The 24,273-nt window shown below is 41.4% G+C and overlaps 1 protein-coding gene across 4 annotated transcripts in view; it reads left to right on the top strand.

Moving 5' to 3' along the window:
* The window catches only part of sptbn1 (spectrin, beta, non-erythrocytic 1), a 50,134-nt gene extending 26,200 nt beyond the window's left edge, over nt 1-23,934 (top strand). For 3 of the 4 annotated variants that reach the window (XM_058065148.2, XM_058065147.2, XM_058065146.2), the window contains 26 exons: nt 28-239; nt 1,684-1,821; nt 1,895-2,015; nt 2,078-2,293; nt 2,356-2,775; nt 2,839-3,041; nt 3,113-3,203; nt 3,285-3,431; nt 4,302-4,565; nt 4,637-4,861; nt 4,938-5,027; nt 5,106-5,384; nt 6,873-7,003; nt 7,100-7,304; nt 7,390-7,764; nt 7,862-7,948; nt 11,598-11,755; nt 12,100-12,238; nt 12,410-12,494; nt 13,686-13,882; nt 13,979-14,076; nt 14,161-14,215; nt 20,727-20,926; nt 20,998-21,171; nt 21,349-21,391; nt 22,555-23,934. In XM_058065148.2, coding sequence (XP_057921131.2) covers nt 28-239; nt 1,684-1,821; nt 1,895-2,015; nt 2,078-2,293; nt 2,356-2,775; nt 2,839-3,041; nt 3,113-3,203; nt 3,285-3,431; nt 4,302-4,565; nt 4,637-4,861; nt 4,938-5,027; nt 5,106-5,384; nt 6,873-7,003; nt 7,100-7,304; nt 7,390-7,764; nt 7,862-7,948; nt 11,598-11,755; nt 12,100-12,238; nt 12,410-12,494; nt 13,686-13,882; nt 13,979-14,076; nt 14,161-14,215; nt 20,727-20,926; nt 20,998-21,171; nt 21,349-21,391; nt 22,555-22,779 — 4,578 coding nt within the window. In that variant the 3' untranslated portion in view covers nt 22,780-23,934. Of the gene's footprint in view, nt 1-27; nt 240-1,683; nt 1,822-1,894; nt 2,016-2,077; nt 2,294-2,355; nt 2,776-2,838; nt 3,042-3,112; nt 3,204-3,284; nt 3,432-4,301; nt 4,566-4,636; nt 4,862-4,937; nt 5,028-5,105; nt 5,385-6,872; nt 7,004-7,099; nt 7,305-7,389; nt 7,765-7,861; nt 7,949-11,597; nt 11,756-12,099; nt 12,239-12,409; nt 12,495-13,685; nt 13,883-13,978; nt 14,077-14,160; nt 14,216-15,894; nt 16,137-20,726; nt 20,927-20,997; nt 21,172-21,348; nt 21,392-22,554 lie in introns of those variants that run through there. The other variant, XM_078793868.1, reaches the window with a different exon arrangement.
* Nucleotides 23,935-24,273: the final 339 nt, after the last annotated feature.

Below are 24,273 nucleotides of genomic sequence, written 5' to 3'. Positions count from 1 at the left end.
GCCACGTCATCCTGTTCCCGTCCGCAGGTCCAGAGCCGTCTGGCGGGCATCGAGGAGCGCTACAAGGAGGTGGCGGAGCTAACACGCTTGAGGAAGCAGGCGCTGCAAGACGCGCTGGCGTTGTACAAGATGCTGAGCGAAGCCAACGCCTGCGAGGTGTGGATAGACGAGAAGGAGCAGTGGCTCAACAGCATGGACATCCCCGAGAAGCTAGAGGACCTGGAGGTGGTCCAGCACCGGTAAAGACTGTGGTTCCCTTCCACAACTAGTTCACGTGGTCTACCTTCTCTCTTGTGTGTGTTGAAGAACGTGTCTCAAAGACCACAAAAATCAGAATGCCGATCAAAAAGAAGAAACAAACAAACATGCCATGGATGTATATATGCATTTAAAAATGATGAAACTTGGCAAAATGCTAACATGCTATCAGTTAGCATGCTACCACCAAAATTGCTGAGGCTGAACTATAATTTTCATACATCATGCAATGGATGTATACGTGTATGCATTTAAAAACTTGGCAAAATGCTACCATGCTAACAGTTAGCATGCTAGCATCAAAATTGTGAGGTATGTATGTACATGTATGTACATATATATGCATTTCAACTTTATGAAAACTAGGCAAAATGCTAACATGCTAAGAGTTAGCATGCTAGCATCAAAATTGTGAGGTTGTCCTTTAGTTTTCCTACATCATGCAATGTATGTACATATAAATGCATTTTAACATTACTAAACTAGGCAAAATGCTAACATGCTATCATTTAGCATCCTACGACCAAAATTGCTGAAGCCGAACTATAATTTTCCTACAACATGCAATAGATGTGCGTATTATATGCATTTAAAAACTCGGCAAAATGCTAACATGCTAACAGTTAGCATGCTAGCATCAACATTGTGAGACTGTCCTTTAGTTTTCTTACATCATGCAATGTATGTACATATATATGCATTTTAACATTACTAAACTAGGCAAAATGCTAACATGCTGACAGTTAGCATGCTAGCATCAAAATTGTGAGGCTGTCCTTGAGTTTTCTTACATCATGCAATGTATGTACATATATGCATTTTAACATTACTAAACTAGGCAAAATTCTAATATGCTAACAATTAGCATGCTAGCATCAAAATTGTGAGGCTGTCCTTGAGTTTTCTTACATCATGCAATGTATGTACATATATGCATTTTAACATTACTAAACTAGGCAAAATGCTAACATGCTAACAGTTAGCATGCTAGCATCAAAATTGTGAGGCTGTCCTTGAGTTTTCTTACATCATGCAATGTATGTACATATATGCATTTTAACATTACTAAACTAGGCAAAATGCTAACAGTTAGCATGCTAGCATCAAAATTGTGAGGCTGTCCTTTAGTTTTCTTACATCATGCAATGTATGTACATATATATGCATTTTAACATTACTAAACTAGGCAAAATGCTAACATGCTAACAGTTAGTATGCTGGCACCGAGCAAGGTAACGCTAAACACCAGTGCAAAGGCAGTGCTATAGTGTCGCTACATCATGCTATGTCTTTAGCATGCTTTTGTCTAAGCTTTAGTCTCATAACATTAATAATAACGTCTTGTGTTATCTATGTCGGTTAGAAATAATAATCCGGAAAACAACCTATAAGAGCTGCATTCACATACATCTCTTGTTTGTCCAGGTTTGAGAGCTTGGAGCCGGAGATGAACAATCAGGCGTCCCGGGTTGCCGTAGTCAACCAGGTTGCCAGGCAGCTGATCCACAGCGAACACCCCGGTGAGAAGGAAATCAAGTCCCAGCAGGACAAGCTCAATACCAGGTAACGTTACTGGGAAGAAGTTAATATTGGTTATTATGGTGCTACTCAGTCAATGCATGTTTCTGCTGGTCAGGTGGAGTCAGTTCCGGGACCTGGTGGACCAGAAGAAGGACAGTCTGAGCTCAGCTCTGGGAGTACAGAACTACCACCTGGAGTGTAATGAGACCAAGTCATGGATCAAGGAGAAGACAAAGGTACCTAGAACTTGTAGAATCGAGTTAATGGTTGGCCAACGAGAACCTCCCCGTCTCCTCAGGTGATTGAGTCCACTCAGGAGCTCGGCAACGACTTGGCCGGCGTCATGGCTCTGCAGAGGAAGTTGACGGGAATGGAGCGGGATTTAGCCGCCATCGAGGACAAGCTGGGCGACCTGGGAAAAGAGGCGGAGCGTTTAGCTTCGGAGCACCCGGAGCAGTCGGAAGCCATCAAGGGACGTCTGGCGGAGATCACCGGCGTGTGGGAGGAGATGAAGGTACGCCGCCGTGTTGTCCTTTAATGTTGGATCACGTGACGTCAACAGGTTCCATCCCTCAGGACACCATGAAGAACCGTGAGGAGTCTCTGGGTGAGGCCAGCAAGCTGCAGCAGTTCCTGCGCGATCTGGACGACTTCCAGTCATGGCTGTCGAGGACGCAGACCGCCATCGCTTCCGAGGACATGCCCAACACGCTAGCCGAGGCCGAGAAGCTGCTGGCTCAACACGAGGGCATCAAGAACGAGATCCGTAACTATGAGGAGGACTACCAGAAGATGCGCGACATGGGGGAGATGGTGACACAAGGCCAGACGGACGCGCAGTACATGTTCCTGCGACAGCGCCTCCAGGCGCTCGACACCGGCTGGAACGAGCTCCACAAGATGTGGGAGAACCGACAGAACCTGCTGTCCCAGTCCCACTCCTACCAGCTCTTCCTCAGGGACACCAAGCAGGCCGAGGCCTTCCTCAACAACCAGGTAGACCTTCTGACCTCCTTAAATCCCACCCGACGGGCTGAAACATGGTTTTGTGTGTCTCAGGAGTACGTCCTGGCCCACACTGAGATGCCCACCACCCTGGAGGGCGCCGAGGCCGCCATCAAGAAGCAGGAGGACTTCATGACCACCATGGACGCCAACGAGGAGAAGATCAGCGGTGTAGTGGACACGGGGCGGCGCCTGGTTACCGACGGCAACATCAACACCGAACGCATCCAGGACAAGGTGGACTCCATCGACCAGCGGTAAGTTTAGAATCAGAAACGAAGATGACGTTTTGCCGTGGTGTGACGTCGCTCTCGACGCGGTCCACCAGGCACAAGAAGAACCGAGCCGCCGCCAATGACCTGCTGATGAGGCTGAAGGACAACCGAGACCTCCAGAAGTTCCTGCAGGACTGCCAGGAGGTCCTATCCCGTTCTTCTTTCTACCGACTGACCGTGCTTGTTGGACTTTGAGCTAACTTGGATGTTCTCTGTTGTCCTCAGCTGTCCTTATGGATCAACGAGAAGATGCTAACGGCTCAGGACATGACGTACGACGAGGCCCGCAACCTTCACAGCAAGTGGCTCAAACACCAGGCCTTCATGGCCGAGCTGCAGTCCAACAAGGAGTGGCTGGACAAGATCGAGAAGGTGAAGAAGTATATTATTATTACTTCTTACCGTTGTTACGTCATCATATACTAGAAATATTAGGGTGTATGATAATTATCGGGCTGATATTTTATATAATTATCATATAAATAACTTGGATACCCCATCAAAAAAACACCCGTGCTGTGCAGGTGAGCAAATCAAGTGCTCCTCTTTTCCTGATGATAGGAGAAAAAAAACCATCTAGCACACAAAACTTTATTTGAAAATTTCCAGAGACCTCCATAGTGTCACACCGACTGCTCCGAGCATGTGCCCGCTTATAGTGCACCTTGCTGGGCCGCAGCAGGTGGCTTCCTCCCCTCTATACTCTGGTTCTCCCGATGGTAGTGATGTGCTAGTAGTCATTTATTCATTCATTCATTTTCTACCGCTTTTTCTTCACAAGGGTCGCGGGGGTGCTGGAGCCTATCCCAGCTGTCTTTGGACGAGAGGCGGGGTACACCCTGGCCAGCCAATCACAGGGCACATATAGACAAACAACCATTCACACTCACATTCATACCTATGGACAATTTGGAGTCGCCAATTATTATTTTTTTGGAATGTGGGAGGAAACCGGAGTACCCGGAGAAAACCCACGCATGCACTAACATGCAAACTCCACACAGAGATGGCCGAGTGTGGGGAAAGACAAAATAAGAAGCCAAAAAGTTACCACTTCCACACAAAATAGGAGGAGAACTCATTCATTCATTTTCTACCGCTTATCCCCACGAGGGTCGCGGGATGCTGCTGGAGCCTATCCCAGCTGTCTTTGGGCGAGATATTATGTGGTGTTTCCGGGCGGAGTCTGAACCATCAGAATTAACCACAGCGCCCCCCCCCCCCCCCCCCCCCGTGTCGCAGGACGGGAAGGCACTGATGGCGGAGAAACCCGAGACGGAGGCCATGGTGCGAGAGAAGCTGGCATCCTTGAAGAAGATGTGGGAGGAGCTGGAGTCCACCACGCAGACCAAGGCCAAGTGTCTGTTTGATGCCAACAAGGCGGAGCTCTTCACTCAGAGCTGTGCTGACCTGGACAAGTGGCTAGCTAACCTGGACGGGCAGCTTCAGTCCGACGACTACGGCAAAGACCTGACCTCGGTCAACATCTTGCTGAAGAAACAGCAGGTGAGGTTGACGTTCACGTGTGTGTGGGGGGTTGAGCTTCTGTTTGCTGATTGCTCCTCGTCCTCCTCCAGATGTTGGAGAGCCAGGTGGAAGTGCGTCAGAAGGAGGTGGATGAGCTGCAGGGTCAGTCGCAGGCACTCAGTCAGGAGGGTAAAGGTTCCGAGGAGGTGGACGGTCAGAGGATCAGCGTGGAGAAGAAGTTCAGCGCTCTCCAGGCGCCGCTGCAGAGCAGACGAGACAACCTCATGGCCTCACGCGAGATCCACCAGTTCAACCGTGACGTAGAGGATGAAATTGTGAGAAGAACTTCCTCCTCTTCTTCTTCTTCATGGCTTCTTCTTCTGAAGTTTGATGATGTGTGTGTGTGTGTAGCTATGGGTGGAGGAGAGGATGCCTCTGGCCACCTCCACAGACCATGGACACAACCTTCAGACCGTCCAGCTGCTCATCAAGAAGAACCAGGTATCTTTCTTCTCCGTGGAATTCTCTGCTCCCAATTGACACGGGAATATGTGACCTTCTGACCTCTAACCCACGCAGACCTTGCAAAAGGAGATCCAGGGCCACCAGCCGCGTTACGATGACATCTTCGAGCGCAGCCAGCAGATCCTGAAGCAGAACCGGCCCACGACGGAGCTCATCCGTCAGCGCCTGGACGAGCTGCGGTCGCTGTGGGAGCAGATCCGCAAGGAGACCGAGAAGCGCCACTCCCGCCTCAGCGAGGCCCACGAAGCTCAGCAGTACTACTTTGACGCCGCCGAAGCAGAGGCCTGGATGAGCGAGCAGGAGCTCTACATGATGTCTGAGGAGAAGGCCAAGGTTGGACCTTCATTAGCTTTTTCATGGTATCAATGTCGCCGGAGCTCGGCTAATGGAAATTGGAAATTTCCTCTTTTTAACAGTTTTCATACACTTAGAAGGAACAGGAAGGAGAAAAGACATGTTCATGTCTCACATAAGCATTGGGCATGACGGGCGAAATAGGGCACTTTTCATTGAAGGCATAGGAACGACTTTTTAGTATAGAATGAGCAAAGAAAAACTGCATATGAGTTTTGTTCAATTATTAGAATCAATCTCGCCTTTTTGCTGCTTTTTTAAAATTGGCCAAATATTTAAACTTTGTAAATAGTTTTTGTAAATGTTCTTATTGTCTTAACATTATGATTTTATTCCCGTGATATTCTATTTAGTCCCACATTTTGCAAAAATATTTAATTAAATATAAATAATATTTAATTTAATTTAAATATTTAATTAAATATTAATAATATTTAATTTAAATATTTAATTAAATATTAATAATATTTAATTTAATATAAATGTTAATTTAAATATTACTAAATATTTGACCACATCGTAGTTGTGTGCTATGAATATTATTAATATGAATATATTATGAATATTTAATATTAATATTATTAATATTTAATTATTCAATTTATATTTAGATGTTATATTAATAATAAATATTATATATATATTTAATAAATATGATTAAATATTAATATTAATATATTAAATAATATAATATAAAAAACTTTTTTCTTTAATATTTTCGTTCCTTTTTCATTTCATTGTTTTTATATTTATTTTATAACAATTTTATCATTTTTTTGTAAATTCTCTTTTTGCAATTGTAAATGACTTTATTCCCATAGCATAAAATCTGAAGTAATATTAGTCTTAATTTTTCGACTTTTCTCATAAAATATTTTTTCCCTTTCTGCTGTTTTTCTCAAACTATGTTTTCTTCTTGTGATTTTTTTAAAAAAAAAGTTTTTTCCCCAAACAAATTTTTTTTTGTTTCTAATTAAAAAACAGCATCAGTTTTCCCTTTAATATTTCAACTCTATGCTTCTAAAAGAATTTAGAATTTAGAATATTTTAGAGAATTATTATATAGAATAAAATATTTTTTCTTTTAACATTTTGACATTATTGTCTTAAAATCTCAGCTGTTTTTTTCATTTCTGTTGTTTTTTTTGTTGTTTTTATTTTAATGCTAAGTTTTAACTTTGTTATATTAAAGTTATGACTTTATTCCCACAATATTTAGACTTTTTCCCCCAATGTAATTTAAAAATAATAGCAAATGAATTGTTGTTGTTGTTTGTTCCTCATTATATTTGTAATTATTTATTATTATTATATTATGATTTATTTCTTGGCTATTTCAACTCTGTGCTAGTAAAATAACAAGTTCATATCATACAGGAATTGCATGTGATGGTTTCCCTTGACGAGATTATTAGTCGTTAGTGAAGTAGTCGGTGACGTGAAAGGTTTGTTTGTTTTTTATGTCAGGATGAGCAGAGCTCCGTGGCCATGTTGAAGAAGCATCAGATTCTGGAGCAGGCGGTGGAGGACTACGCCGACACCGTCCACCAGCTCTCCAGCACCAGCCGAGGTTTGGTGGCTGCCGAACACCCCGACAGGTACGGCGTTCATTCCGCATCAGGGGAAGGAGAAGCGGATGAGTGTTGTGACCTTCTTCTTCTTCTTCTTCTTCTTCTTTTTCTGTCGTTCCCCAGCGAACGCATCGGGATGCGTCAGTCGCAGGTGGATAAGCTCTACGCCGGCTTGAAGGACTTGGCCGAGGAACGTCGAGGGAAGCTGGACGAGCGCTTCCGACTTTTCCAGCTCAACAGGGAAGTGGACGACCTGGAGCAGTGGATCGCGGAGAGGGAGGTGGTGGCCGGGTCGCACGAGCTGGGCCAGGACTACGAGCACGTCACAGTCAGTCCGACGCCGCAAATTCGCCGCTAGCCCGCCATGCCGCGCCGTTCGTCGCTTTTTTTGACGGCTCGGTGTGCCTCTTCAGATGCTGCAAGAGCGCTTCAGAGAATTCGCCCGTGACACCGGCAATATCGGTCAAGAGCGCGTGGACGGAGTCAACCGTCTGGCGGACGAGCTGATCAACGCCGGCCACGGTGACGCCGCCACCATCGCCGAGTGGAAAGACGGCCTGAACGAGGCCTGGGCCGACCTGCTGGAGCTCATCGACACCCGCACGCAGATCCTGGCCGCCTCCTTCGAGCTGCACAAGTTCTACCACGACGCCAAGGAGATCCTGGGACGAATCCTGGATAAACACAAGAAGCTTCCTGAGGAGCTGGGCCGCGACCACAACACCGTGGAGACCCTGCAGAGGATGCACACCACCTTTGAACACGACATCCAAGCTCTGGGCACGCAGGTGAGATGCACCTTCACAAAGTGTGGCCGTGTTCACCTTAACGCCCCCCCACCACCCCCCACCCTCCCAACTTACGCTCTTATTCATTGATTTGTAGGTGCGGCAGCTTCAAGAAGATGCAGTCCGTCTGCAGTCCGCATACGCCGGAGATAAGGCTGATGACATCCAGAAGAGAGAAGGAGAGGTGAGCTCCGCAATGCCGACGTACGTGCGTGCGTATGTGCGTACGTGCGTGCATACGTGCGGTCACACGTGCGGTCACACCGCTCGCGCACTGATCCCCACCCGGGAAGCACAATCGTACAAACGCCGTCATGGAATTGCTCCTCGCGGTTGAATCACCATAACCTATGAAAGGGCTCTCCAAAGTGTGGCTCAGGGGCCAAATGCAGCCCGCACCTGTTTTCTCATTGGCTCCATTTCAGGCACAAAAAAGTTATCTAACAAGAAAAAGTCATAGTTTTTATGACAATAACGTAATACTGAGAGGAAAAAGAGTATAAAATGAAACAAGAAATTATAGTTATGAATATGATGTATAAATACAAATATTTTTATGTTTTCATATGCTGATAAAAACAAAACAGCATTAAGTTTTTAGAAAATTTGTTTGCGTAAAAGTTCTAATATTATGGGAATAAAGTCATAATTCTGTTCAAATTGAAATAGTTGGAACACTTACACTTACTTATATTAATGTAAATAATTAAAAATAAATGAATAAATAAATAAAATAAACACGACTGTAATTTAACAGAATAAAGTAAAGAAAAACTAAGTCGTCTATGGAGAAATTTTAGTAGCAGAGTTGAAATACTAAAGACCATTATTAGTCACTTTTGGTCGCATAAAATTAAATAAGTATAATTAATAAATTGTAAAATGTGAAATTTAAAACAATGCAGAAAATGAAAAAAAAAACTGCTGTAATATTATCAGAATAAATTCAGACCAAAATTAACAGGAATACAATTATTAGTAGTTTTATATATAGTCGTTAATAGTTATACAGTTGGAAAACTTTTTAAAAAATGGCCATAATTTTACCAGAATAATGTCAAAACAGTGAGAGAAAAAAGTTGTAATTGAAAATAACGTCATAATAACAGGAAAAATAATGTCACTTTTGGTCGCATAAAATTAAATAAGTATAATTAATAAATTGTAAAATGTGAAATTTAAAAAATGCAAATAATGAAAAAAAAAAACAACTAATATTATCAGAATAAATTCAGACCAAAATGAACAGGAAGACCATTATTAGTAGTTATATATAGTCATTAGTAGTTATACAGTTGGAAAACTTTTTAAAAAATGGCCATAATTTTACCAGAATAATGTCAAAACAGTGAGAGAAAAAAAATGCAATTTTATGAAAATAATGTCATAATAACAAGAAAAATAATGTCACTTTTGGTCGCATAAAATTAAATAAGTATAATTAATAAATTGTAAAATGTGAAATTTAAAAAATGAAAAAAATGAAAAAAAAAAACAACTAATATTATCAGAATAAATTCACACCAAAATGAACAGGAAGACCATTATTAGTAGTTATATATAGTCGTTAGTAGTTATACAGTTGGAAAACTTCTTAAAAAATGGCCATAATTTTACCAGAATAATGTCAAAACAGTGAGAGAAAAAAAAATTAATTTTATGAAAATAATGTCATAATAACAAGAAAAATAATGTCACTTTTGGTCGCATAAAATTAAATAAGTATAATTAATAAATTGAAAATGTGAAAAAAAAAAAAAACCCAGCTGTAATATTATCAGAATAAATTCAGACCAGAAATGTATTTAGTAGTTTTGGGGACATTTCTGAAAATTAGCTTGGGCAAAAAGCTCTACGATGATGGAAGTGAAGTCCAAATATTACGGGAATAAAGTCATAATTGCCATCAAGTGAAGAGGAGGATGGTTAAAATACTGCAGTTGGAGATATTAAAATGGCAGAAATTATTCATTTTTACCAGAATCCGGTCAAATATTGAGGGGGAAAAATCCCGATTTAAAGTCACATTCTCTCAGGAAACCCAGATGAGAAGCAGATGATAATGATGATGATGATAATGATGATGGTGTATTCCATGTTTTCCCTCCCTGTCCTTGCAGAAGAGAAAGGGACAGGTGAGACTTTGTTTTAAGCAACATGAGCTTTGCATCAGCCCACCCCGACACCCTGACATGACATAACTTGATCCGTTTGGACTCAAACCACACATTTTACTCCCTTTTTTTTGGCTTGGTCATTTGCAAACACGCTGGTTGTTTTTATCTTTGACTGGACTTTGATTGGGAGGGGAAACACAGGTAAACCCCACCCACCCGCTCCCTCCAGGAGGTAAAAACAAGCGCTACTTGTAGTTTGCAAATCCACGTTGTTGCTTCCAGCAGCCAGTCAAGCTTTTTGTTGATAAGACTGCTGAAATGTCAAGCTTGGCATGGAGCTCTGCTTTGTGTGCCTTCTAGTCAAGGGAAACTCCTCCTACTCCGACTCCGACTCCTCCTTCTACTTCTACTTCCTCCTCTTCTTCTTCTCATCATCTCATTATTGAAAGACATGAGAGAACCTCAGGACACCACCCTCATGCTCCTACATGCTCTTCCACCAAGCAAGACACATGATTGGATCATCATCGTCATCTTCTTCTTCTTCTTTACTCGGCCCTCCTACTGCCAGAAAAGGGGGTGTGGCATCATGATTGACAGGATGTGACATCGGCTAGTCAAAAAAAAAAGTCCAGCAGTGTTTTTTTTTTGTGGTTATATTATGTATGACTTAATTTCCATCATATTTTCACCTTATTCCCGTAATATTTATTAATATAAATAACATTATTAATTATGATTAATATAAAAATAATTATATTTTCCCCCAAAATGACAACTTTATTTTTGTTTGATTTGTTTCTCAAAATGTATTTTTTTTTCTTCAAAAATATTTTTTTCTTGCATATTTAAACCCTATGCTCTTAAACTCTTAATATTTCCGAGTTTATTGTCATTAAAATGCATACATTTTTCTCCTTCATTCTTGTAACATTATAACGTTTTCTGTGACCAGAGCTTTTTTTTTTTATATTACAGCTTTTTTTTTTAAAACATGAATTTCCTTTTATATTTCACTACTAAAAAGACATAATTTATATTATAAATAAATAATATCAATTATTTATTTCTATTATAATTTTAAAATTATTTATTTAAAATTTATAAAGTTATTTATAAGTAAATAATGCAAATATAGAAATATATGTATATTATAAATAAATAATATAAATTATATAATAATATATATATATTATATAAATAATATTCCAAGTATGACTTTTTGTTATTAAATCCAAATTTAAACTTACATTTTTTTTACATTTTTTCTCTTCACATTTTGACTTTATTCCCAAAATGTTCCAACTTTTTTCGCAGACAAATTTTCCAAAAACGACAACTTTATTTATTTATTTATTTAGATAATTCAAATGACGTTAAAAAAATATCTAGTGTTAATATTTCATCTTTATGCTGTGATTATTCCTCACCATATGATGGTATTTTTGTACAATTAGCATTTTTCACTTCATATTTTTATTACAGCTGATTTTTCCAGTTTTGCTGATGTTGTTGTTCCTGTAGTTTTCTTTTTCGACTGATATCTTAAGAATGATATAATTCAAACAGCCACGGACCAGAAAAGGCCCCCGGGCGGCACGTTGGACTCCCCTGCAGTAGCTAACAGATTGTGTGTTGAGAAGAGAGTGGATCAGTCACTACCAGCTTAGAGACCAAATCCTAAATCCACGTGTGTGTTTGTGGGTTCTGCTTCAGGTTCTGGAGGCCTGGAAGAATCTTCTGGAGGCGGTGGAGGGCCGCCGTGTGAAGCTGGTGGACACGGGAGACAAATTCCGTTTCTTCAGCATGGTGCGAGACCTGATGTTGTGGATGGAGGACGTCATCCGCCTCATCGAGGCTCAGGAGAAGCCGCGGTACGCTTCCTCCTCTTCTCCTCCTCCTCCTTGTTCTTCATTTTCTTGGGTTTCTTCTTCTCTTGGTTCTTCTCTTTATTCCTTGTGCTTCTCCTGCTTCAGCTTGTTGTTCTCCACTTTGTTGTTCTCCTTCACATCCTCTTTTGTCTCCATCTTCTTCTTTTATCCTTCTTCTCCTTCTTTGTTATCTCCTCCTTTGTGTTCTGCTTCTCATCCTCATCCCCTTCCCCTCCTCGTCTTCCTCCACTTTCTCCTGCTTCTGCTTGTGCTTCTCCTCTCCTCCTTTTGTCCTCCATCTTCTCCAGCATTAATAATGTGAATAACTTTGTACATGGGCTGTGTAGTGACGTGTCTTCGGTGGAGCTGCTGATGAACAACCATCAGGGCATCAAGGCGGAGATCGACGCCCGCAACGACAGCTTCACCGCCTGCATCGAGCTGGGGAAATCCCTCCTGGCCAGGAAGCACTATGCATCTGAGGAGGTGATGGACAGTAAATGGAGCAGTTGACGTTCTCTTTTAAGTCACTGTTGCTTTTTTCTTCCCCGTAGTCAACCCGAATCAATGGCGACCTCTGCTGGTTGTTAGTGTACATTACAGCAGTGGAACGTGAAATGAGTTGATATTTGACAGCTTGTTGTTCTTTCTTTTCAGATTAAAGAAAAGTTGCTGCAGTTGACGGACAAGAGGAAAGAGATGATTGACAAGTGGGAGGACCGATGGGAGTGGCTTAGACTGGGTAAGTCGACGTTCTCATATACATCCTCATACATGCTCATAAATACTCCATACACCCTCATACATTCTTCTAAACACTTCATACACCCTCATACATTCTCATAAACACCCCATACACCCTCCTACATTCTCATTAACACTTTGTACACCCTCATACATTCTCATAAACACTCAATACACCCCCATACATTCTTCTAAACACTTCATACAACCTCATACATTCTCATAAACACTTCATACAACCTCATACATTCTCATAAACACTTCATACACCCCCATACATTCTTCTAAACACTTCATACATCCTCATACATTCTCATGAACACCCCATACACCCTCCTACATTCTCATTAACACTTTGTTCACCCAAATACGTTCTCATTAACACTCTGTACACCCTCATACATTCTCATATACATCCTCATACATGCTCATAAACACTCTAGACACCCTCATACATTCTCATAAATACTCCATACACCCTCATACATTCTTCTAAACACTTCATACACCCTCATACATTCTCATAAACACTCCATACACCCCCATACATTCTTCTAAACACTTCATACAACCTCATACATTCTCATAAACACCCCATACACCCTCCTACATTCTCATTAACACTTTGTACACCCACATACATTCTCATTAACACTTTGTACACCCAAATACGTTCTCATTAATACTCTGTACACCCTCATACATTCTCATATACATCCTCATACATGCTCATAAACACTCTAGACACCCTCATACATTCTCATAAATACTCCATACACCCTCATACATTCTTCTAAACACTTCATACACCCTCATACATTCTCATAAACACTTCATACACCCTCATACATTCTCATAAATACTCCATACACCCTCATACATGCTTCTAAACACTTCATACAACCTCATACATTCTCATAAACACTCTACACACCCTCATACATTCTCATAAACACTTCATACATTCTCATAAATGCTTTATACATTCTCATTAACACTCTAAAAACACGCTCATACATTCTGTATAAAGTGTTTATGAGAATGTAAACACTTGTTTATGAATGCAAACAAGTGTGTATGAGAATGTAAACACTTTTCATAAGTCACAGCATGAAGTCAGCACACTCGGCTCGCCACGTGTGTGTGTTGACACGGTTCAATGTGTGTGTGTGTGTGTGTGTGTGTACAGTTTTGGAGGTGCACCAGTTCTCGCGCGATGCAGGCGTGGCCGAGGCGTGGCTTCTGGGTCAGGAGTCGTACCTGTCCAGCAGGGAGATGGGCCAGAGCGTGGATGAGGTGGAGAAGCTCATCAAACGCCACGAGGCCTTCGAGAAATCCGCCGCGACCTGGGAGGAACGCTTTGCCGCGCTGGAGAGGTTGACCACGGTGAGCTCCACCGCACACACACACACACACACACACACACACACACACACACACACACATAGAGGAAAGTGCGACATGTGGTGCGTTTGTGTTCAGATGGAATTACTGGAAGTGCGAAGAAGGCAAGAGGAGGAGGAGAGAAAGAACCAACCGCTCGTTGAGGCACCGCATTCCCACGGCGCCGCACAGCACGGGTGAGTGACGGCGAAGATGGAAGCGTGGTGATGACGCCACGTTGTTGCCGCTGGTCCCCATGGGTGCGCTTTGTGTCTTTACAGGGAGGGGGAGCAGCCGAGTCACAACGGCCTGACGTCTGACCACGACTCTGCCAGGGTTAGTTACCACCGCTCACCCGCCTACCAGAAATACAGCAGCACTCTGCAGGGACGCAGGAACGCCCCCCCCTGATTCTTCACTACAGATACGCCCCTTACTGATATACACTCTATACACCCTCATACACGCTCATATACACCCTCATACACGCTCATATGCACCCTCATACATTCTCATTAACACTCTGTACACCCTCATACATTCTCATGTACACCCTCAAATATTCTCATAAACACTCTATACACCCTCATACATTCTCATACATTCTCATAAACACTCTATACACCCTCATACATTCTCATACATTCTCATAAACACTTTACACACCCTCATACATTCTCATTAACACTCTGTACACCCTCATTAACATTCTCATATACATACATCCTGATACATGCTCATAAACACTCTAGACACCCTCATACATTCTCATGTACACCCTCATACATTCTCATATACATCTCGATACATGCTCATAAACACTCTAGACACCCTCATACATTCTCATACATCCTCAAATATTCTCAAACACTCTGTACACCCTCATACATTCTCATGTACACCCTCAAATATTCTCATAAACACTCTATACACCCTCATACATTCTCATACATTCTCATAAACACTTTACACACCCTCATACATTCTCATGTACACCCTCAAATATTCTCATAAACACTCTATACACCCTCATACATTCTCATAAACACTTTACACACCCTCATACATTCTCATTAACACTCTGTACACCCTCATTAACATTCTCATATACATACATCCTGATACATGCTCATAAACACTCTAGACACCCTCATACATTCTCATGTACACCCTCATACATTCTCATATACACCCCGATACATGCTCATAAACACTCTAGACACCCTCATACATTCTCATACATCCTCAAATATTCTCAAACACTCTGTACACCCTCATACATTCTCATGTGCACCCTCATACATTCTCATATACATGCTTATAAACACTCGAGACACACTCATACATTCTCAAATATTTGCATAAACACTCCATACACCCTCATACATTCTCATACATTTTCATAAACACTTTAAACACCCTCATACATTCTCATTAACAATCTGTACACCCTCATACATTCTCATGTACACCTTCATACATTCTCATAAATGCTTTATACATTCTCATTAACACTTTACAGACACCCTCATACATTCTCATAAACACGTTATTTGTTCTCATGCATTCTCAAACACTTTGTACACCCTCATACATTCTCATAGACACGCTAAACACCCTCATACGTTGTCATAAACACTTGATACATGGTTGTATATGCAGATGTATGACATCATACCCACTAGGTTTGAACCCCAAGCGTCCAAAGGGCAATTGCCCCCCCCCCCCAAGGTTGTCATGTGTTGTCCTGCTAACTAGTCTTTACTGTAAGTCCTTTAGAGTGCTGTTATTCAAATGGAAGCTTTAGGCTGCTAAAGTAAAGAGTAAAGATGGTGCTATATTTGTACTAATACTCATTACAATTATGGTTGTTGTTTCCATTTAACATGTTGTTTATGGGACTCCAAAACACACACATACACACATATACATACACACATCTGTTCCTTCCCTCATTTGTCTTTTCCTTCCTTCCTTCCTTCCTTCCTTCCTTCCTCCCTCCATCCATCCCCCAGCCTGACCGCCCCCTCTTGCTGTCCCCTCAGCTCTTAATGTGTCTGCTGGTTTACGTTCTCCTCTTCAAAGTCACTCTGTGGAACACCAACACCTGACGCCTTTCCTCATTTCACTCACTCCTCATCATTCTCAGCAGCAATAAAAGCCGAGACATTGCTAGGGTTTCTTTAGCTTTCATATGGAGGAATGTGGGTTAGGGTTAGGATTAGTTCATATGGGTTAGGGTTAGGGTTAGTTCATATGGGTTAGGGTTAGTTCATATGGGTTAGGATTAGTTCATTTGGGTTAGGATTAGTTCATATGGGTTAGGGTTAGGGTTAGGGTTAGTTCATATGGGTTAGGGTTAGGGTTAGTTCATATGGGTTAGGGTTAGTTCATGTGGGTTAGGGTTAGGATTAGTTCATATGGGTTAGGGTTCGTTTATATGCATTCCTATCACTTCATGTTGTACACAAGCATTCCTAAATGGGATTTCATCATCATCATCATCATCATCATCTCCATATTCATACCACACTTCATGTGTCCATGTGTCTATGTGTATCCACCCCCCTCCCCCCACGCCATGTTGTCTCATGATACTTTTGTTATGTTTTACAGGTTCTTTTCTTGTTTGCATGTTCACATGTCACTAACACAATAAACCTGTACCTCAACCACAGCCACCCTTTCCTGTGTGTGTGTACCTGTACCATAGTCACCTTCACCGGTGTGTGTGTGTGTACCTGTACCATAGTCACCCTCACCTGTGTGTGTGTGTGTGTGTGTGTGTGTGTGTGTACCTGTACCATAGTCACCTTCACCTGTGTGTGTGTGTGTGTGTGTGTGTGTGTGTGTGTGTGTGTGTACCTGTACCATAGTCACCTTCACCGGTGTGTGTGTGTGTACCTGTACCATAGTCACCTTCACCTGTGTGTGTGTGTGTGTGTGTGTGTGTACCTGTACCATAGTCACCTTCACCTGTGTGTGTGTGTGTGTGTGTGTATACCTCAACCACAGCCACCTTCACCTGTGTGTGTGTACCTGTACCATAGTCACCTTCACCTGTGTGTGTGTGTGTGTGTGTGTGTGTGTGTGTGTGTGTGTACCTGTACCATAGTCACATTCACCTGTGTATGTGTGTGTGTGTGTGTATACCTCAACCACAGCCACCTTCACCTGTGTGTGTGTGTGTGTACCTGTACCATAGTCACCTTCACCTGTGTGTGTGTGTGTGTGTGTACCTGTACCATAGTCACCTTCACCTGTGTGTGTGTGTGTGTGTATACCTCAACCACAGCCACCTTCACCTGTGTGTGTGTGTACCTGTACCATAGTCACCTTCACCTGTGTGTGTGTGTGTGTGTGTGTGTGTGTGTGTACCTGTACCATAGTCACATTCACCTGTGTGTGTGTGTGTGTGTATACCTCAACCACAGCCACCTTCACCTGTGTGTGTATGTACCTCAACCACCTTCACTTGTGTGTGTGTGTGTTCATCTGATTTTTTTTCTTTTTTTTTAATGCCATTGGTTTCTATAGAATACATAAGAATGAGTGTTTCCAATGGGAATCTATTAGTGGCAGTGGTGTAAGGTAATGATGTCATCATATCATTTGTTCATTTTCTTATCGTAATATTATGAATTTATTCCCATATTTTTTTTACCATATTATTAACTTTTCCACAACCTAATTTTCCAAATATGAAAACTTGGTCATTACATTATCCCACCTTTTTTAAACATATATATTTTTTAATATTTCAACAAAATTATTTTTCCTTATATATTTTTGTAAAACTGAGCCTTTTTTTCCACTCTCGACTTTTTTTTCTTAATATTTTGAATTTATTCACATCAAATCACGTGTAATTTTTTTTCATTATTTTTAACTTTTAGTAGTTTTCATGTAGTTATGTATTTTAATGACATGAATTTAATTCACTCCATGAATTCAATTATAAAGTCTTTCAATTGTCTTATTGTAATTAGGACTTTATTCAAATAATATTTGGAGGTTATTCTCATAACTTTACGTTTCCCGCAACATAATTTTTTTTAAAGTCATAATTTACAGCTTTAAAAAGAAAAACATCGATCTCGCTAATATTTGAACTTTGTTACTAAAATTATTATGACTTTACTCTTTAAAATTCCCCCCCTAGATATTTGACTATATTTTCCCAAAAATCACAGCTTTTTACTGCTATTTTTTTCCATTTCAACTTTTTTTCTCATAATATTACGTTCATATTTCAGCTTGATGCGACTAAAATGAGATTGTTTCTCTTAACATTAGAACTTTTACCTTCATTTAATTTAATTATTTAACCTTTATTTACTTTTTGCCTGTAAAATTATTGCTTATTTTTTAATTTTTGCTGTTATATTTGTCATGTTCTTCTTGAAAAGTTATTTTTGGGAACGTGCCGAGGGCTAATAAGTAAATAAATATGAACACAAAATAATAAATAGATGTGATTTGGAAAGACAGATGAACATTTATTGTTTTTCAGTGTCATAAAGCATAAGAGAGGAGCATAGAACATACATAGTGCTTATGAGCGGAGACCACCAGGGGAACACAGTAGGATGAATAGAGTATACAGTACATCTGAAGTATACAGAATATGTGAAGTATACAGCATATATGAAGTATCAGTACATGTCATCATGTGGTCTGCTTCTATTTCATGTCATTTTTACACACCCACTGATTTATTCAGTGCCCCCCCCCCCCACCACCCTCTACTGATAATCATGATGAGAATGATGAGAATGTCAAATAAGGTACTAAAAGTCGGTCCACTACGGTGGCGTCCACGCCGCTCCACATTAAAGCTCTCAGGTCAGGCGCTCCTCCCATCAGGATTGGCTCCGCCTCCCTCCCTGGTCCGGCCCTCCCCCCCTCCCCCAACAGCTGGTTAACGGGGTAATAAGCATCCTTTGGCGTGGGCGTGGTGTGATCACGTTGCAAATCTCTTCTTGGACAATGACCACCAATCATAACTCAGCAACAGCAACACGTGACAAGCAATGGTCGCCATCATTGTTTGGCGTCTGCTGTTTGGCACTTAAACCTTCTTGCATGCCAGCGATGCATGACCGCCTCCTGCTTCCTTCCTCCTTTTCTTCTTCTTTCTCCTCCTCATTGTCTGCTTTCTTTCTCCCTCTTCTTCTTTCTTCTTCCTTATCCTCCTCCTCTAACTTCTTGTTTCCTCTTCTTTTTCTTTCTGCCTCTTCTTCCTTCTCCTCCATCTTCTTGTTTCCTTTTCTTTTTCTTTCTGCCTCTTCTTCCTTCTCCTCCATCTTCTTGTTTCCTTTTCTTTTTCTTTCTGCCTCTTCTTCTTTCTTCTTCCTTCTCTATCTTCTATCTCTATCTTCTTTTCCTTTTTTTCTTGTTTCTTCTTTTTCTTTCTGCCTCCTCTTCTTTCTTTTTCCTTCTCCTCCTCCATCTTTTCCTTTTCTTCTTGTTTCTTTTTCTTTCTGCCTCTTCTTCTTTCTTCTTCCTTCTCCTCCTCCTCCATCTTCTTTTCCTTTTCTTGTTTCTTTCTCTTTCTGCCTCTTCTTCCTTCTCCTCCTCCTTCATTTTCTTTTTCTTTTCTTGTTTCTTTTTCTTTCTGCGTCTTCTTCTTCCTTCTCCTCCTCCTCCATCTTTTCCTTTTTTTCTTGTTTCTTCTTTTTCTTTCTGCCTCTTCTTCCTTCTCCTCCATCTTTTCCTTTTCTTTTTGCTTCTTTTTCTTTCTGCCTTTTCTTCTTTCTTATTCCTTCTCCTCCCTCTCCTCCTCCATCTTTTCCTTTTCTTTTTGCTTCTTTTTCTTTCTGCCTTTTCTTCTTTCTTTTTCCTTCTCCTCCATCTTTTCCTTTTCTTATTGTTTCTTTTTCTTTCTGCCTCTTCTTCTTTCTTCTTCCTTCTCCTCCATCTTCTTTTCCTTTTCTTGTTTCTTTCTCTTTCTGCCTCTTCTTCCTTCTCCTCCTCCTTCATTTTCTTTTTCTTTTCTTGTTTCTTTTTCTTTCTGCGTCTTCTTCTTCCTTCTCCTCCTCCTCCTCCATCTTTTCCTTTTCTTCTTGTTTCTTCTTTTTCTTTCTGCCTCTTCTTCCTTCTCCTCCTCCTCCATCTTCTTTTCCTTTTCTTGTTTCTTTCTCTTTCTGCCTCTTCTTCCTTCTCCTCCTCCTTCATTTTCTTTTTCTTTTCTTGTTTCTTTTTCTTTCTGCGTCTTCTTCCTTCTCCTCCTCCTCCTCCATCTTTTCCTTTTCTTCTTGTTTCTTCTTTTTCTTTCTGCCTCTTCTTCCTTCTCCTCCTCCTCCATCTTTTCCTTTTCTTTTTGCTTCTTTTTCTTTCTGCCTTTTCTTCTTTCTTATTCCTTCTCCTCCTCCCCATCTTCTTTTGCTTTTCTTCTAGTTTCTTTTTCTTTCTGCCTCTTCTTTTTTCTTCCTTCTCCTCCTCCCCATCTTCTTTTCCTTTTCTTCCAGTTTCTTTTTCTTTCTGCCTATTCTTTCTTTTGTTCTTTCTTCCTCTTTATCCTTTAATCCTTGTCATTCTCTTCTTTTTCTATCTTCTTCTCCTTGTTGTTTCCACTTCTATTTTTTCTTCTTTCTTCCTCTTCTTTCTTCTCCTTCTCCCTCCTTCTTTTGTCTTTTCCTTGTTTCTTCTTCTCCTTCCTACAAGCTCCATAACTCTCGATGTGATAACTCTTGTGATGTCACGGAAAGCGGTGTGACATCCCAGAAGGTTGTAGAATGTGTTTCCATGGCAACGCTGTTTTTTTTCTGCTCTGCATGCTGCTGCTCAAAGAACCAAATGCACCTGTGACTCCGCCCACATTGCTCTGACCCTGCCGTGTTTCCAGGACGGCGAAGGAGGCGAGGTGGTGAACGGCGTGTCGGAGCCCAGTCCAACGGGGTCTCCCGGGGCGTCTCGCAAGGGCAAGGGCGGCCAAGCGGCGACCCTGCCGGCCAAGAGTCAGCAGGAGGGGGCCACGTCGCAGCTGGAGGGCTTCCTGCACCGCAAACACGAGTGGGAGGGCCACAACAAGAAGGCGTCCAGCAGGTAAGGAGGAGAAGAACTCCTTCTGGTCTGGAGGCGGCGTGACGGAAGGGGGGGCGTGTCCCGTGTTGCAGGTCGTGGCACCACGTCTACTGCGTGATCAATCAGCAGGAGATGGGCTTCTACAAGGACCAGAAGAGCGCCAGCCAGGGCATCCCGTACCACAGCGAGATCCCCGTCAGCCTCAAGGACGCCGTCTGCGAGGTGGCGCTCGACTACAAGAAGAAGAAACACGTCTTCAAACTCAAGTCAGTCTGAACGCCTCACGCACTCGCACGCCTTCACCGCATCACCTCCACCTGTCAATCAATCCATCGTCCATTGATGGATGAACGGATGAGTGAATGGAAACGAACGAACACGAAGGAAGGAGGGAAGAATAAAGGGATGAATGAAGGAATGATGAAGTCTTTTCTTCTCCACAGAGTCACTGACGGCAACGAGTATCTCTTCCAAGCCAAAGATGACGTACGTATACTCGACTACTACAGTATACATAGTATTACATAGTATTAGTAGTACATAGTACAGTAATACATAGCACAAGTAGACTGTTCTACTTGGATACAAGTATTGGATATTCTATTCTAGATTCTAAATACATTTATTTTTAAATGGTTACTCATTAATAAGAATAAAATCTATAATTAATTGATTGTTTATTACTAGCTTTAAGTTTAAAAGTAGATATACAATTACAATACATATAAATAAATATAAAATGAGCTAAAACATATTTTTAAGTATTATAAAAAGTATTACAGTATTAATATATATTGATAAATAATAAAATATGTAACTATGAAAAAACTTTAAAAAAACACAAGTTAAAAAATGAAGTTTTCATAATAAAATAAAAATGTAACTAACCCTAAAACATTTTCAAAAATCACAACATTTGAATATAGATAAATATATTTTAATGCATGTTACAAAATAATAAAATCATAAAAAATGTGCATACATGAAAAAAGCTAAAAAAAAAATTCATAATAAAATAAAAAATGTGCTTATATATAAAACTTAAAAATAATATTTTAAATATTATTTTAAATATTATTTAAATATATATAAATATTATATAAAATAATATTTTAAATATTTAAAAAATAATAATATATAAACTAAATAAATAAATTTAAAATATTAGAAATGTTAAATTATATCATTAAAAACTATATATGAAAAGAGTACAAGAAAATAGTTTAGTAATATTTTTAATATTTTATGGTTTTTTTTACAAATGAAGTATCTTCATATCCATTAAAGTTTGAAAAAGTAAAATAGAATAAAAAGTTTATGAATGGTGTGTGTTGTGATGCAATGCATTTCGATGCATATACAAGTATAATTTAACATAAATAAATTAGAAATAATCAAATTGAATAATAAAAAAGATATAACTATATAAAAAATTGAGAGAATTAAGAAAAATAAAGAAATTAATGATACCATTTTTTTAAATATTTGAAATACAGAATTTCCAGGCATTTGTGGTGAATATTGAAGTTTGTTTCCATGACAACGTAAAAAAAACCCAGGCATGAGGTCACATGACTTCCATACGCCATCATGACTGCACTCACTTCATACTTTTTTTTTTTTTTAACGTTTATCCGCTCACCCCGCAGGAGGAGATGAACTCGTGGATCTCCATCATCTCGGCGGCCATCTTGGGCGAGAAGTCCGAGGTGACGCCCAGCAGCCATAGCACGCCGGCGCCCGCCGCACGCGCTCAGACGCTGCCGGCCTCCGTGGCCACGGCGACCGCGGCGGCGCCGGCGGCCGAGTCGAGTCCCGGCAAGCGAGAGAAAGACAAAGAGAAACGCTTCAGTCTGTTCAGCAAGAAGAAGTAGACGCTCCTTCCTCCTCCTAGCTCCTCCTCCTACTCCTACTCCTCCTCCTTCCCTGGTGCTGATTGGGCTCGTCCCTCGTGAACGCTCCACGATGAAAGGTTTCATGAGGGCTGTTACCATAGCAACACGACTCAGCTCCAATAACAACGTCGGTCTCATGTAACTTCTACACTTTAACCTTTAAACATCCGGACGCTCCCTCGGCTTCCCGGTTCCCTCCTTGTTCCTTCTTGTCGCTCCTCGTCCTTCCTCGTTCCTCCTCGACTCCAGCCTGCCAGCTCTAGACAAAACTCTCCACTCTGTGCCTAACAAGAGTCCAGTCCCGGTTCGGTCCGGCTTCGGCGAGCTGAGGCGGTTGTGACGTCGTTCGCCTCTTTTGCGCCTCGATTCGTGTTTCCCCCGCTTTATCCCGTCTCTTCTCCTCGCCCCCCCCGCCCACAGCTTCCGGCCCAAAAGCTGCCTTCGGGTGTGGTCGCCTCTCACCGGTGTTCTTTGAGGAAGTTGTCGCTACTTTCTGCTGTGGGCGCTAGAGGGCGGCAGCGGCGAGCCTTGAGGCGTATGTACAAGTTGTGTATAAGAAATAATCTCACGTATTCTTAGTGCTACTAATCTGCTTGATGGAGGGAAAGGAAGTCCACTAGTAAGAATGTCCTATTCCACATGTATGCTTGGCCTTCTTTTCTTCTCGTCACTCACGTGGTAGAAGGTCCTTAGAACACTATGTTGCTCCGGTGGTGGCTTGCTTGTGCAGCACTCCTGTTTCTTTTCGGTTGCTTTTGTTAGCTTTCTTGTGTTGGTCCACGTCCAGCTTCTCTGCTAGAAGAGCCTCCGCATGGAAAACTAAAACAGCCAATGAGAGCGAGCCTTTGTTTGGGTGCGTTTGATTCCCACAACTCCACATTTCTTTTTTTTTTCTCTCTCTCTCAGCAAAGCCTAGTGCTCTCTCTTTCTCTCTCTCTCTTTTTCTCTCACTGTAACCATAGTAACCGCACACAATCAATAAAGCCACAGGGGGTGGGTGGGTGTGACAGGGACGTGAGGGTCACTGCTGATTGGACCTGCACCTGTAGACTCCTCCCCTTCCGCCTTTCTCCCCCCTCTTCTCTCTGTCTGTTACATTCGTGCAAAAAAGCCAATAAAATGCTTTTAAAACAATCCTGCCAGGTTGTGTTTCTTTGACTCACTGATGATGTCACTTCCTGTGCTGGCTGCAGGACTTCCTGTCTGTGACTTCATTTTCTGATACTAAAGCAAAGTAATTCTGCCTGGCTCACAATGTGATGGGGAAATGTATCATTTCCGGATATGACTTCAGTCACGTGATGTGATGTTATGGTCTGTCGAGGCTTCCAAGTGCGTGTAAAAGCAAAAATACGGGCGAAAAGTGGGTCCAATTCAAGGGAACACTGGCCCAACAGCCTACCCGGACCTACGAAGGCCAAAGGTTCGAGGGCTCCTCCTCCAGCCGCGAACCAGCCGTGTGACTTCAGACCA

This window comes from Doryrhamphus excisus, linkage group LG10, assembly GCF_037039965.1.
Source record: "Doryrhamphus excisus strain RoL-2023G ecotype Guam linkage group LG10, RoL_Dexc_Guam_v1.1, whole genome shotgun sequence".
In the NCBI taxonomy this organism is placed as follows: Eukaryota; Metazoa; Chordata; class Actinopteri; order Syngnathiformes; family Syngnathidae; genus Doryrhamphus; species Doryrhamphus excisus.
This window is presented reverse-complemented; position numbering and strand designations above follow the sequence as displayed.